General features: G+C 58.0%; 1 protein-coding gene across 1 annotated transcript in view; it reads right to left on the bottom strand.

The window, feature by feature from the left end:
* The window catches only part of IQCA1 (IQ motif containing with AAA domain 1), a 94,840-nt gene that overhangs the window by 39,458 nt on the left and 39,968 nt on the right, over positions 1-15,414 (bottom strand). The window contains exons 7-9 of the mRNA XM_054570439.1: positions 10,204-10,326; positions 6,610-6,685; positions 109-215 (exon numbers count right to left, since the gene is read on the bottom strand). Coding sequence (XP_054426414.1) covers positions 109-215; positions 6,610-6,685; positions 10,204-10,326 — 306 coding nt within the window. The remainder of the gene's footprint in view (positions 1-108; positions 216-6,609; positions 6,686-10,203; positions 10,327-15,414) is intronic.

Raw genomic sequence — 15,414 nt, 5'->3', positions numbered from 1 at the left:
AGCGCACGAGGGGCGGCGGCGGCGGGGAGGGCGGGAGTCCGCGCGCACCCCTGCCGAGGGCTGAGGGCCGCGGGCCGCGGGGGTCAGCGAGCCACGGTATGGCTCTACCTGTACCCGGGTCTCCGACTCCAGCTCCTTCCACTTCTCCTCTTTGATCATTCCCGGGTCGTAGTCCTGGGAGAAATTCCAGGACTCGTCTCTGTTCTTCCACATGTCTATGTGTCAGAAAGACAAGGAAAAGCAAAGTGAACATTTCCTTCAACAGGAAGACCAACGAGAGCAGCTGCTGCAACATAACACACGTTTAATTTTCTATCTCACTGCCCGGATGGGATCGAAGTCTAACGGAGAAGAATAATCAGGAGGTAATGGGATTCCTACGTCCCCTTCTTCTGCTTCCTAAATAGAAGAGATGTGCTTGTAAAACATCTAAAAAATAATGAAAACTGCTAATGTGGAAATAGCGAATAAAAAAGCATGCTGCAAATAGTACTTTTCTATACAGTCATAACCATGTAAACACGTATTGATTATGGGATGACACAGTTCTGAGGTGACTATTTTTGCAAACTGTTTTATATTACTTTCATTATTCAAATGAATCACTACAATATGAGAGAGGTCGCTGCTAGTTCAGCTCATCCAAGCTGGCCCCGGGCCCCCTGCGAGGACACGCCACTGAGCGCACGAGCACCCGTGACCCGCCCCAATGCAACAGCTGCGCGAAGCCGCGCGTCTCTTACGCAGCCTCCTCGCCCTGCCCCGGCACTTAGGAGGGCAGTTAGAGAAACGGGGCCCTGCAGGGCACAGGGAGAACGCCGTGTCACCGAGTCAACGGAAACAACATTCATTCCTCAGGAGGTGTGCCTGGGTGCCGGGCACTGGGGGTCTCCCACGGGGCTGGGGGTCTCCCACGGGGGACGAGAGGGCCAGTTTGGGAGATGAGACCTCCTTCTGCCATCTGCGGCCGGGATCTGAGGGAAACTGGAGGGACCCGGACCTGCAACCGCCACCCAGCGTGGCGGCTCCCCTGGGAACTCATTGTCAGGCAGTGATTCCCACTAAGTTGGAGGGCAGGGCACCTGAGGGCCCTGGGGGTCCAGCAGAGGCCTCACCACCTCTGCCGATGGCTGCGGCGTGGGAGGCCCGGGGTCCTGCAGCCTGGACGCAGGCGGTGCCATGAGTGACCGCGATGAGGTTTCCCAAGCAGCTGTCCCCCACGATGACGGCCCGGCGAGCTGCGGCTGGCCAGGCCTGGGGCCCCGATGCTGCTGACCGAGAAGGAAGGGGCGGAGCTTAAATGTGACCCCGAGAGGACAGTCACAGTCACAGACCGAAACTACATCTGGCCGCTCCAGAGAGCAAGCGGCGTCCACCGTGAAGCCTGCGAGCAGAAGAGGTGCCTGGAGAGTCACAGGCACACACACGGGCGGGAGGGTAGGAGCTCTACACAAGCCGAGGGGCGAGAAGAGCAAGGCCCGGGGACAAGAAGGGACGGGTCCAGGCCGGGCTGCAGAGCCCGGAGAGACGGGCAAAGTGACGGGGGGTTCGGGTGCACAACGGCAAACGCGCACGACAGCCATCGCGGGGGCCTCGGCGACCTGACTCCTGCCGGGGCGCCGCCTGGGGTCGGGCAGAGCCCCACCCGTGCCCAGGGTCTGCCTCCTGAGCGAAGAGAGCCTCTCAGGACAGCTGCCGCGCTGGAAACGGCTGTGCCCAAAGGGCAGGCGCAGGTCGGCCACGTGGGAAGGGGGCGCCTGGGAGCCCGTGCGGGCGGCCTCTCAGGGGTCAGGGCCGGCACCCCGCAGGGCGGGGCCCCGTCAGAAGGCGAGGTGTGGGACTGCAGCTGCGGCTCCCCAAACACGATGGCATTGGGTCTACAAGCCACGGGCCACAGGCCCTCGCACGGCTGCCAGTGGCTGGCCTGGAGAGTTCCAGGAGCAGAAACGGTCATCGCCGGCTGCTTGCTACTCACAGGCCAGGCGGGCCCACCTCACTTCCCGGGGGACTGTTGGCCCCCGGTACAGCAGGGGCTCCCAGGCTCCCCCGCCTTCCCCCAGCGGACCGAGGGGGTGTGGCCTGGGCAGGGCCAGGCCAGTTGCCAGCTGCCCAGTCTCCGCCAGGCAGACCTAACGGAAAAGTTCCAGGGGAGGCACCGTCCCGGCGGGGCGGGTGGCCAGTCTGGAACTGAGGGGAGAAGACCCCACAAGGCGGACACGGGCCAGACGCGGCAGGAGTGGGCACCCAGGGCGTGGCTGGCCGGTGGGGCTGCGTTTTTACTGTTTTAAACAATCGTCCCCAGGAGTGAGCCGCTGGGGCCTCTCCTGTTTCCCAGGCCCAGGGTGTGGAGACACACTGCGTAAACTGTGTCACCCAGGGGCGCGGAAAGCGCTTTGCGTCGTAAGCAGCTGAGTTTGATCTTCGCCCTGAGCCCCCGCAGGTGACTTTGTGGTTGGCGTGTCAGGGGTGCGCCCCCCAGGCCCCCCGGTTGGCTGAACCGCACATCCCTGGCTACGCTGTGGGGCGCGCGCGCTGGGGGACTGGCACCGCGATCCTTTCTGTGTATCAAGTTGTAAGCTTTTCTCCTGGAAAATACTACAAAAGGTTTAAATGTGTCCTATTTATTAAGAGCAAATATACTATTAACTAATAACAACGAGTGAAAATGTACTATCTACTTATAGCAACTCTTTTCTATTTTGTATGGGGACTGTATCCTCTCCATCAGCAAAACTCACCTGTTTCATTAAGATTTTTTAAAGCAAAATTGCTGTGTTATTTATTGACTTTGCTTTTTCCCTAGGTAGAGCCACCAAATTTGGGAAGCAATGCATTTAATAATGAAAAGATGAACAAACAGCAAGAGCCGGTGAGGATGTGGAGAAAAGGGAACCCTTGTGTGCTGTTGGTGGGAACGCAGACTGTTCCCGCTGTGGGGGGCGGTACGGAAGGTCCTCACAAAATTAAAAATGGAACTTCCTTGTGACCTAGCGTCCCCCGATCCCACCTCTGGGTATGTATCCAAAGAAAACCAAAACACGGAAGGATATATGCACCGCCATGTTCACTGCAGCGTTATTTACAATAGCTAAGCTATGAAAGCAACGCAAGTGCCCATCAATAGGCGCGTAGGTAAAAAAAAGCCATGGTACGTTGACACAAGGGAATATTACTCAGCCATAAAAAAGGGTGGAATTTTACCATTTGCAACAACATGGATGTACCTAGAGGGTGTTATGCTAAACTAAGTCAGTCAGTGAGAGAAAGACAAATACTATAGGATTTCACTTATGCGTGGAATCTAAAGAACAATATAAACAAACGAAACAGAATCAGACTCATAGACACAGAGAAGAGACTGGCGCTCGCCAGAGGGGTGGGGGTAGGGGGGCCGGGCAAAAGGAGAAGGGATTAAGAAGCACTAAGGGGTAGCTACAGAATAGCCGCGGGGTATAAATACAACATAGGGAATGCAGGCAATAACACTGCAATAACTACACACGTGCCAGGTGGGAAAAAAGTAAAAAAATAAACGAAAAGAAGCAAGGGACACGGCCTCGCAGGGAGAGGGTGCCGCGACGTGACCGCCGAGGCAGCGGCCCTCGCCCCTCGGCCGGCGGCTCTCCCGGCGCGGCAGCGGCAGGACACAGCGACGCCCTGCCGCCCGCTCCGGCCCGTTCTCACGGACTTCGCTTCCACCGAGGCTGCGCCTTTCTCATGACACTTCTGCCCAGGGCACTTCCAATCCCTTCAGGAATGTCATGGGCGTTTGTAAACGCGGGGAGCTATTCACGGGCCCGGAGGGCCAGCCCGGCTGCTCCCTCCGACGGGAGAATGAGCCTTTATCCGGACCCTGAAAAGCGTGGCGCTTTCACACATCAGGGGCTGACGAGGGAGGGGGCTTCATCTCAGCGATTAAAATGCTAATGTTTTATTTGAAAAGGGAAACCTTTGATTTTTAAGAAAAGAGGTCTAAGACAAGACACTGCATTTCTTTACATGGCCAAAGACCTGGCAGATAATCCGTGCAATGCCACCACGTCCCACCGGGGCAGTGACACGGTGTCGGCCCCGGAAGGATCGCTGCCTGGGTTTGCGTTTTCCTTTTTTTTCTCTTTTGGCCTTAATGGAAACAGATATTACACAAAAGGCGTGGACAGTCTCAAGGGCTTTCCTGGGTGAGTCAGTGGGTTAAAAGACGAGGCTCCCCATGGAAGCACAAGATTTCCCCCAAATTAATGTTTGCTTTTATCAAAATAACGCAGACGCGCTGTGTTAAACGGCGTCAGAGAGTATTGGAAGGCTCCGGCGAAGAACGGCCCAGCCCTCCTGCCCGACGGCTCCCATGCCCACGACCGTGTATTCACAGAAGCTGCACGGAACACACGGCGACGCAGTCATGAATCTGACTTACTCAGATCTTATCTAATTTATAAGTAATTTACGCGTAAACCGTTAGTTCGCGACGTCACCGAGCCCACTCACCAGCCAGGCACTGCTCTGAGAAGGGCCGTGGGTAGCAGGTCCTGCCCCCGGGACCTGGTGTCCCTGGCAGGGAGACAGGGGGCTCGCACATCCTGGCCAGGCAGAGGGGGGTGGAGATGGCTCAGGGCGGGGCTCAGGGTGGGCGGGACGGGGGCAGCGGGACAAGCATCCAGGCAGGGGAGCGGGAGGTGCGGGCGCCCGGAGGTGGCGGTGAGATTGTCCTGTGGGAGGGAGAGCAGCGCCCGCCGGAGCGGGGTGGGGCGGTGCATTCTCGCGTGAGCTTCAGCCGTTTCGCTGGCCTTCTCCTGGGCCTAAGTATGGGCTCGCACGGCTCCCTGCTGATGCACCGACCTCAGCCCTAGCCCCCGACTTCCCACGACAAGGACTGGGTCCCGCCCACTTTCTTTCCGCCTCCCTCAGAGCAGAGCAGGGCCAGGCCTGCCCGGTCCTGGGGAGACAGCTGCCGAGTGGGGGTGCGGGACAGTGTCCGGATGGACACAGTGCCCGAGCTCCTCTGCTCAGGACGCCCTGGAGGACAGGCTCCACCGCAATGCGGGGGAACCAGAGAACGAGGGGTGACAGGTGGGGGGGGCAAGGGGAGGCCCGGGACGGCAGCGCCTGGGCACCGAGAGCGAGGCCCCCAAGGAAGACAAGCTGGTAAACCTCCTGAAGCGTCCGAGGGCGTGGGAAGGGCGCTCGGAGCTCAGACAGGATGTGAAACAAAGGAGGACTGTGGTGAAGACCTGGAGCGATCGCTGCGCAAAGCAGCGTCTTAACACACACCGCCGCGGGCGCACACCTGGGGGCTGGGGGCCCCGCCAGGCCCGTGTCCCCGTGGCGTGCGATTCCCAGCTGGGCCCGTGGGATGTCGCAGCTGCCAGCCCAGCTTCCCGAGCCCCCTAACGCGTGCCGCTGCGCCCCCTCCACCGCCACCGCACCCTGGAGGCGTGCTGACAGCACATACCCTCTCTGTGGCCGCGGCACACCGGGGACAGTCGGCGGCTGCCGAACGGACGCGTGCGGGCGCGGATGCCTTCCACAGCGACCGCTCGGCGTTGGTGCTGGCTAAAGAGCTGGCGGACTCTCCAGCTTGAACGACGGCAGGTCTTCTACCAGCACCTACCAGCACCACCCTCCCCCTGAGGGTGGAGTGACACTTCCCCGTCCCGGTGGTTGCGACGAACTGAAACTGGCACGGGAAACACAAAGCTTTGCAAGTCGTGGGCACCTGATAAGGATGTTTACCCCTTCCACCCCCTTCCTCCCCGGCGAGAGCGGCCTCCTCTCCTCCAGCTGCTCCTGCAGGTCGGCGCCCCACGCGTGGGACCCTCGCCACGAGCGGACACCCTCACGTTGTAGAACGGGCGCATCAGACCCGTGAGGACACTGAGGTCATGGCTGAGAGGAGGCTCAACTTACTGGGGTAAAACCGTGAGTCAACTGAAAAACGCGTCCGTTATATAAACAGGCGCCTGCGTGCTGTCAGACGGGACCAGGGTCAGGGAGCGGGCGCACGCGTGACTGGCGTGGGGAACGCTTGGCCTCATGGCCTTTTGCATTTCCAGGAATTCCCAACCAGCAGGAAGGACCAGAGCCACTGTGGCCGGTCCCTCTGTGCCGGGGTTAATCCTGAGGGGGGAGCGGACCCAAAGGAATTGGTTATTGTTCTCATGAATCGTCACGGGAATATCGGAAAGGCTGGGTCACCCGCTGGCGGCTCTGGCGGGGGACAAGGGCTGTGTCAGCGTCCGGGCACAGGTCGGTCTAACGGGACTGAAACGTCTCTCTGCCCGTACGGCATCGGCCTTCCAGGGCACAGCTCTGTCCCCTTCCATTGCCGGCAGGAGGATGCGAAGTGCCAGGGTTCAAACCCAGACCAGAGGTTTAGAGTATGCTCTCCGCCCACTTGTATCTTGCTCTTTCCCGCCTGCTGTGCCTGGAAGGCACCCAGGGGGCTTTTAAAGTAGAGGTGGGCAGAGGCCTGGGCTCCGAGTCGCATGTCCGCAGCCTCTCCTGACTGGGCACTGGGTTTCCCAACAGGCTGGGGCCTGGGGCCTGGGGCCAGGGGCCTGCGGGGCAGGCAGAGGGACACCTCTGTTGTCACGCTTGTTCTCCTAAACTCACCTTTGTACACGTTATTTCCTTCCTCCATCGTAGGAAGAAAAACACTCGGTGACATTTTCCACGCTTCATCTTCTTCCTGCTAAAGCAGAACAGGGTTGTTGTGAGTCACAGGCACAGCGTACCTGCCGAGGCTGGACGGCAACAGGCACATCCACTGTGGCTGCTGTCCCCGCGGTCGAGCACGCAGGCTCTTCCACGGTTTGTGGAGCGAGGGCCGGCCCCTGCCCACCCTCCTGGGCAGCGTGCCCGCAGGCCGGTCTGACAGCGTGGCCAGGGCGTGCCCGGCTCGGGAGGCGCCCCTGAGACTGGCTCTCTGTGTCAGCCACCCCGCCGGTGGCCCCCCGGCCCTGAGTTTGCGCCTGTCCCTTCCCTTCACCCTGTCCCATGAGCCGGCTTTGAAGCTGCCCATTTGCCCTGCCACGTGCCACCCTGCGCCTGGCTACTCCCTGCCCTCGCCTGCCTGCCCGTCCCGGGCCACAGCGCCACCCCGAGGCCCAGCGCCCTTCCCGGAGCCCAGGCCCCGCGCCCCTGCGAATGCCGCTCTCCGCGGTCCCTGCTGCGGCCTCTGTGCAGCCGCCCCCAGCAACGTCCCCTTGGCCCCCATGCCGCCGTGCCCAGCGGCTCCCAGCAGTGACAACCAGCCCTCGCACACCCTCATTTGGCGTTTCTGGGCAGCGACGGTTCTCCTGTGTGAAGCGTCAGGGGCCCGGCGATGCCACCGCGGTGGCTGTCCCCCACTGGCGGCGGCACAGGATTGCTGCGGTCAGCCTTGCGTCCACGGGCAGCTTCCCGAAGCCCGGGGCGCTCTCCCCTCCGCTGAGAGGAGGCGCGGCCCCCAGGCGGCGGGTGCCTCCCCTGGGCTGCCTCTGGGGCAGCACTGACAGGCACGGGCGCGGCCCTCCTCCCTGGGACACCGCGCCCACACGCCGTGGTGGTCCTGTGGCGCCCGGGTGCTGGCTCCCTCCTACCCTCCTGCTTCCCTGCCCCCACGGCCGGAGGGGACGGGGTGGCCGGGACCAGAGCGCGGCGTGTGAGAGCCTCGAGGGGGGCTGGGGGCTGGCGGACCGGCCACGCAGGGCCTGCCTGGAACCACGCTCTCGTCTCAGGCGGGGCCCTGCGGCCGCGGGGGAGGCCGCCTGCCTTGCAGGGCCTGGGAGGGAACCCGAGCGCAGAGACGCCAGGGGCGCGGAGCCCCTTCCAGGGCCCACCGAGCTCCCTGTGGAGACGGCGCCCCTCAGTGCCCGGGGCTGGCTGCTGCCGGCCCCGACCCAGGCGCTTGAGAAAAACCCGCGAGAGCAGCAAGAAGACCGGCACTGGAGAAAGCGAGTCCTTGCAGGGAAGAGCTCGTACCTGCAGGCTTTAAATAACTCTCATCAGTATTCTCTGAGATGTCGTTCACCCCTCTCTCCTCAGGTGTCCCTGAGGACTCGTGGTCTCTGACCCACTTCAGTCACCGTGTTGCCAACCATGACGACCGTTCCGGTTCCTGATACTCAGATTGTCCTGTGTGCGGCCTCTGGAGGCCCCGTGGGTGTGGGTGTGAGTCTGCGCATCTGTGCGGGGGCGGGGGTGCCCCAGGTCAGCAGCGGGGAAAATGCTTTCAGCCGGCGGAACGCGTGTGTGACGTCTGGGCTGGGAAGCCCGCGTTCGTTTGCGTAGCTGGACGCTGAGCATGGCAGGCATGTGCCTGGCAGGCTGAGCAAACAGGCCTGAGGCTGGGGTTGGGGGGAGGGGACACGGGCCTCCAAAGGCCTCTGGGCCGCCTTCTTCAGAGCTCGAACTTGGTTTGAGAGCGAAGCAGCTACCCCGGGGTTCGCGCAGGAGCCGGGCGCGGATGGGCCTGCTGGCGGGGCGGCTCTCGGCCAGAGAGTGGGAAAGGCCGGAGGGGAAGGTTGGGGGCCCGCCTTCTCTCTGACCAGACCCCATTTTCCCGTCTTCCTCTGCAGAAAGTTCCTCGTGGGCCTGAGGAAAACGCCCCCTCCTCTGTGAAGCCGACCTGGGTTGCCCCAGGTAAACGGCCTTCCCATGGCTCAGGAGGATGCGCCCAGGCTTCCTGGCACCTGCGTCTCTGAACAGGCCCCTGGCTGTGCACACGCGTCCTCACTGCCCTCCTGGGCGGAGGCCCAGGGGCAGGGTCCTGTTGCGCTGACCTTCCGCGCCCCACACGGACCCGGCCCCACGGCCACTCCCTAAGCAGGTGCTCCAGGCACGGCAGTGAGAGTGGGGCTGCTTGGTCTGTTTGCACAACTTTATTTCTATAATAGACGTAAGTTCTCGAGGGAACAGGGCAGTGTGTTCAGGAACCGCCTGGTCCTGGCAGCCTGGAACACCGCCGCGTGCTGACACTCCTGTGGCGCGTCGGGCGCAGCCTCCGCGGGGCTGACGTGGGTGGCGGTCACGGGAGACGCCCCTTAACTGTGGGCAGGACCGCGGTGCTGGAAGCGTTTGCTTTCTTTCCAAAGCCATTTCTTCCCGGGTCCATAGTCCCTGAAGGTTGTCGGACGTATCCTTCCTTCAGTTGCTGTTTTAACCATCGAATATTTTGTTCTTATTGACAAATCCTGGGAGGGGGAGATTCCGCAAGGAGGTTCCAGGCCACCACCTCAGCCTCAGTCTCTTTTCTGGGGTCTTTTACTGTCACGGGTCTGGTAAGTCCACCGCCTTCCGGCAGGTCAGCAAGGCCACAGGCGGTCTCCCGAGCTGGGTTTGCCGGAGACGCCCCGACGGTTCGCTGGGAGCAGCACCTCCAGGGGAGAGGGGGAGGGGGCAGTGCTGGGCGGAGGGGGCAGCAGCTCTCACGCCGTCACGAGGGGGCCGAGGAGCTGGGGGCCCTCAGAGTTGTCCTGGTGAGGGGAGGGCTGGGTCTTTGTCCCCGCGTGTGACTTACCCTTGGGTGCAGCTGCCCGGCGGGTGGCGGGTAACCCCTCGTGGGCCAGCTCTCTTAGGCCGGAGGTCAGAGCGACCTTCTGGCAGTCGGGGACTGGGCGCCTGGGTCCCCACCTCGGCATCCACTGCGCGGGTGGTGCCCAAAAGGAGCGGTAAGGGGTCTTCTCTCACCCCCAGCGCCACGGCCACCCCCGGCCCCACCGCACAAGGCAAGACCTGGCCCGAACCACAGTTTGGACTCTGACTTGCTTTGGAGAGTGAGAAACAAACACTTCTGTGAAAAGTACATCCAACACGTGAGTATTAAGCGGCAGACCTGAAGGACCGCGCTCCGGCTGAGCGGATGAGCCGTGTGACTCGGCAGCGGTCGCGCGTGTGCCGGGCGGCTTTCCCCGTGTCCGGCCCCAGGCGGGGCGCGTGGGGCCGTTTACCTGGAGGAGTGAAAACCCAGAGCGGACACACACGGGGCTTAACCTCGGACGTGTCCGAGCTGTTGAAACCAGTTGTTACCCGGACAGGTATTTACAAATCACAGAAAAGGAGGCACCCGACGGTCGGTCAACATGAGAACACCCCGGAACACCGCCGGCAGGCAGCGTGGGTTCCCCGCGAACGCGCGGCTGCCGTCTCAGCAGAGTCCACGACATCCCACTGCCTCAGGGCAAAGGGGCAAGAAGCCTTAAATTTCTAAAATCCCAAATTCCTTACCTTATCTTTTTCTTTGGTTTCTTTCTTTTCCTTAGGTGTTTTGGCTTTCTTCTCCTGTTTCTTATTTTTCTTCTTTTTGTTTTTTTCCTCTTCTTCTTGACTCGCAATAATATCATCAATAACCTGGGGAAAGAGCAAAGCAGCGACAGCGTTTGACCAGAGCCCTCTCAGGGTGAGGGCCGCTCTTCCTGTCTGAGGGACGGGGTGGCGCTGGTCCGTCTCCCGCCCCTGCCCCGCTCTGGGCCCCAGACGCTGGCGCCTCCTGGGGGCACCGTGGGGCCCCGCCGGCCCTGCCCGCAGGCGGATTCCCCCGTGGGGGCGGCAGGCGGGTCTCCGAGGGCAGAGGGGGAGGGAGGCGCGTCGCAGAGCCCGGCTGCTCCCTGAGGCAGCGCTGCTCTGACCCCCAGGGGCCCCGGGACGCGAGGGGAGCCCGAGGCGCCCCCCACAGCACAGCCGTGGCCTCCGCGCCGGCCCTGTCCGTGCGTCTTCCCCAAATCCCGGCGGGGGACGCCCTCGTTTCCTGCTGGACTCCGACGGTGACAGGTGCTCTGGGGGTCACACCACCTGCCCGTGAACGACCACGCGTCTTCTCAGAGTTGTTTCCCTCCCCTGTGATTTAATTCGTAGTCTTTCAGTGGCCAAAACCCATTTACTCCTCTACAATTTAAAATATTTGTTAAGTAGTACCTGGTTCACGTGGGATTAGCAACACAGAAGAATCAGTAAGGTCCGCAGAAAGCCATACAGTTCAGTTCAGTACAACAGGCGTCCGACGAGCTCTCGCTCGCTGTGACAGAGCTAAGAATTCTGGGAGCTGGGAGGGTGCCGGTGACGGGACACACGCCCCGTCTGGCCCTCAGGCTCTCTGCTCATCATCAGCCATGGGATTGAGACAAGCCACACAACTGATCTGAGACTCCGTGTCCTCGGCTCTGAGACGAAGCGCCCATGTCTGTCTGTCCGTCCACACACAGCCCTGGCGACCTGCAGGGGGGGCTCTGAGAGCCTCACAGGGACGCACCCCTGTGCTCTCACACACAGCCCACGGGCGGAGCTGTCATCGCCCCATGTTACTGAAGAGGGGACTGAGGCAGAGAGCTCAGTGGCCTGGCCGAGGACACAAGGCCAGGAAGCGGCAGAGCTGCGATTCAATCAGGGGCATTTCATTGCGTAGGAGCAAAGGGGTAAGAGGAGAAACGGCATGTGAGCACTCGTCCTGTGGCGTGAAACACGCGGAGTTAAACGAGCCTCGTAAAGGAATGACAGACACCCACTTCAGGAGGGCGGTCCCCTCTGCCGAGCGAGGCAGGCAGGCCGTGCCACAGGGCCAGCGGTGCCGCGCCTCTCACGGGCTGCACGAGACCACCCCGGGGAGGCGGCGAGGCTCCCTGGTCCTGCCGCGTTCGCCTTTACTAAAGTGCTCACGTTTAGTTGCCAGGATTATATTTTTGATGTTTATACCTACATTGTTCTTATGAGCTTCGTTCACACCTTTGAAAGTACGAAAAGCAGCTTCATCATGAACAAAGCAGGCGATTCGGGGACCACCTGGCCTTAAAAAAAAAAGCCCCAAACAAAACTGTGGCCACGTGCGCAGCTCCACACCCCGGGGCCCGCCCGCCCCAGCTCTGTGACGTTTGGGGGGCGGGGGCTCTGAGAAGGGCACAGGGAGGTGAAGGTGACGTAGGTGCTGTGCACGTTTTTTGGTCAAAAAGGGGAGTCTTTGGGCAGGATTAACAGTCCCTTGTCAAAAGAGTGATGTTTCCTCAGGGATCAGGTTCGCCTCAACTCAAATCAAATCGCGGCTGCGCAGGAGCGTTCTGTCCCGAAGCCCTCAGGGGGCACAGATGTCTTTTTGGTTCTTGAAGGCTTGGAAACTTTCAGAAATGTCAAGACTTTTTAAAAACATATATATATATATATATATATATATATATATATATAAATGTGAGCAGTTGAATAACAGATGAAATCTTTCTTTGCAGAGCATACAATTTAGTTTATCCTTTAAAGCCTTATCAGCTGTGCCATGTATTCCCTCTATATTAATTTACTTTTTGGACAGATGATACGTTTACATGGTTCACAATTCAGAAACGACGGAAGAGCTCGTAGTGAAAGGCATCCTCCCCGGGCTGTGGGCCAGCCAATGAGATCCGCTTTCTAAAGCCAACTCCGATACCTGAGATGCGCTTCCGGAGCCACTGAATACAGACACGTGCCAGTGCGCAAGTGTGAGCGCGCACAGCCTATACATAAAGCGCACGAGCGTCATTTGCCAGTCATGTCTGGGAACAGCGATACGTGACTGTGGCTGCCCATTTTTAAGCCAACCTCCTGAATTTATCTTGCTTATGCTCTCCGACTATAGCAAAATCTTCCAAAGTGCACACGATGTGCAGATCGTACACACGAATACCTTTGGTGTTTTGTAGAAAAGTTAGCCTATTGTGCACACTGTCCTTGCTCTGCATTTTTCTCCTAACCCCATAGCTTAGCCACGTCTCCCTAGCGGTACAGGAAAGGCCCCCTCACCCATTTTAAGGTAGAGGTGCCATAACTTGTTTGACACTGTTGCTACCAGTGCACAGGTAGGTTGTTTCTGATTTTCCGCTGTCGCCAACAGCGCTGCCGTGAATCAGCGCATGCAAACGTCACCATGTGGCTGTGTGAGCCCGTCTGCAGGGCAAGCTCCTAAAAGGAGACATTCTGGGTCAAGTGCATGCCTACTTATTGTCAAATGGACAGCCACCGGGCAGCCGGGCAGCGACTGCTTGTTTGTCCACACGCTCACCGACACGGTGCTGTGTTTGCCAACGGAGGGGGCTGAAAAATAGCACGTCGCTGCGGTTGTCCTGGACGGGTTTGGTTTTGGATGCCGGTACTGAATTTATTTTGCTTATTCTCTTCAACTATAGCAAAACCTCCCAAAGTGAGAAAGGCACTTCATGGCCTATTCAATCAGCCATTATTATTTTTATATTTTTGGTAAATTAGGGGGCTTATTGGCCAAATCTGGCCTGTCCCCTGCTTGTTTAAAAGATACATATATTTAACTTCATTGAGGCACATTTTGCACACCATGCATTTACCCATTCCAGCACACGATTCATTTGTTAGTACACTTACCAAGCTGCAACCAGCGCCAGCTGAGTTTTGAACGTTTCCTTGCTGCATGAGGGCTCCCTCCCGCGCACTGACCACGATCCGATCCCGTTCCCTCCCCCTCCCGAAGCAAGCGCGAGTCTCCTCTCTGCCTCTACAGACTGCCTTTCTCCGGACTTGCATACAAGTGGAATCACGCAATCCGGCGTCTTCAGCCGGCCAGCCGGGTCTGGCCAGCCTCACGAGCACCATGTTTTTGAGGCTCCTCTGCACTGTAGTGTGTCAGCTGCTTGTGCCTTCTTTACAGCTGAATGCACCCCATTGCATGGACGTACCACATTTCACCTCTCCGTCCACCGGGTGACGGGCCTTTAGGTTGTTTCAAAGTCCTCACTATTATGAGTAATGCTGCTGTGAATATTCACGTGCCATTTTTGTGTGTGTGGACATGTTTTCATGTCTTTTGGATAGAGTCCTGGGTGTGGAGCTGCTGGGTCATCTGGTGAATTTATGCTGAACTGGTAAAAAAGTGACAGGCCTCCGGCAGCAGCTCGTGTCCCCACCCCCGGCAACGCGTGAGGGCCCGCTGCCCTGCCCCCCCGGCACGTGCACGTGGCCGCAGTTATTCCAGAAGGCGAGAATCTTTCGGGCAACAGCCGCCCCCGGCGGTATAAAATGGTTCCTCTTTGTGGTTTGAATTTCCATTTTTCTAATGACTAATGACGCGGAGCATATTTTCACGTTCTTATTAGCTATTCACGTATCTTTTGTGTGTGTGAACTGTCTATTCCAGCCTTTTGCCCAATTCCCAGTCGGCTTGTTCGCCTTCTCATCGCCGCGACGTCAGGGTGCTTTGTCTCTTTGGGTGCGAGGCCTTTGTCAGGTGTGTGTTTTGAAATATCTTCTCCCGGTCTGTTCTTGTTCTTGCCTCTGCATTTTCTTAATGCCTTTGAAGTGCAAAAGTTTGAATTTTGATGAGCTTCCACCGTCAGTTTTGCCTGCATTGTAGCTTTAATTTGCATTTCTCCTCCATGTGTGAGGCTGATCATCTTTTTACATGTTGAACATCTTTTATTATGTTTCAAATGCCTTCAGATTTTCTTTTCTGTGAACTGGCTGTTCATACCCCTTGGCTGTTTTTTTTTTATATTGGGTTATTGATCTTTTTCTTATAGAGCGGTAGGAGCTCTTTATATGATTAGAAAAGTGATCTCCTATCTGTGATACTTATTACAAATAATTCTCCCAGTGTGCCACCTGACATTTGACTTTACTTGGGGCTGGTTTTGCCATGCAGGTTAAAACTATTTTTTTGTGTGCAGCTTGATTTATCATTTTTTCTCCGATGCCTGGGTTGTGCAACAGAGGAAGAAAGGCCTCGCCCGCCCTGAGGCGATGACACCGTTCTCCCTCGGCCTCTTCAAGTCCTTTTGTCTTTGCGTTTTGTTTGACACTGAAATCTTTGATCCATTTGAAGCCGTTCTGGTATAAAGAGAGATTTAATTTTCTTCCTTTTCAGATGACAACCTGGTTATTCCAGTACCGCATATTAAATGGTCTTCTTTTCTTCTTACACAAGAAAAGAGAGAGGCCACGTTTCCCATATTTTGCCATGTATAGTGCACACCCACATTTTTGTGCACATTGTACACGGGCTTATTATACCCATTATTATAGCCATGGGATGCAATCATTATACCCACATACAACGCACATCCTTATTTTTTCTTCAAAAATTTGGGCAAAAAGTGCACATTATACACAGCAAAATACAGTATTATGTACTACATTTCCATATGTATTTGCGTAGATTCTTGATTTTCCATTCTTTTCCACCAATGGGTCTTTCTAGTCATTTGTTTGTACCAATGGGCCCCTAATAACAGGTTTTAACACCTGGCAGAGCTAATTGCTCCTCATTACACTTTGCTTTCAGAATTTAACTGGTTTTTCTGGGTTATTGAGTTTCTACTTCAAGTTTAGAACCGGGTTGGTCCCCCCCTTGCCGCGCCCCCTTCCTGTGCCCCTGCCCCCGCCATTCTCCGACATACTCACTGCGCCCCCCACCGGCGCTTTTCTGGGGTCCTAGGGCTTTCATCAAAGAGG

This window comes from Pteronotus mesoamericanus, unplaced genomic scaffold (assembly GCF_021234165.1).
Source record: "Pteronotus mesoamericanus isolate MK-2021 breed Mesoamerican mustached bat unplaced genomic scaffold, CSHL_Meso_final contig_1018, whole genome shotgun sequence".
In the NCBI taxonomy this organism is placed as follows: domain Eukaryota; kingdom Metazoa; phylum Chordata; class Mammalia; order Chiroptera; family Mormoopidae; genus Pteronotus; species Pteronotus mesoamericanus.
Note: the sequence above shows the minus strand (reverse complement) of the source record. Positions and strands in the feature narration are given on the sequence as shown.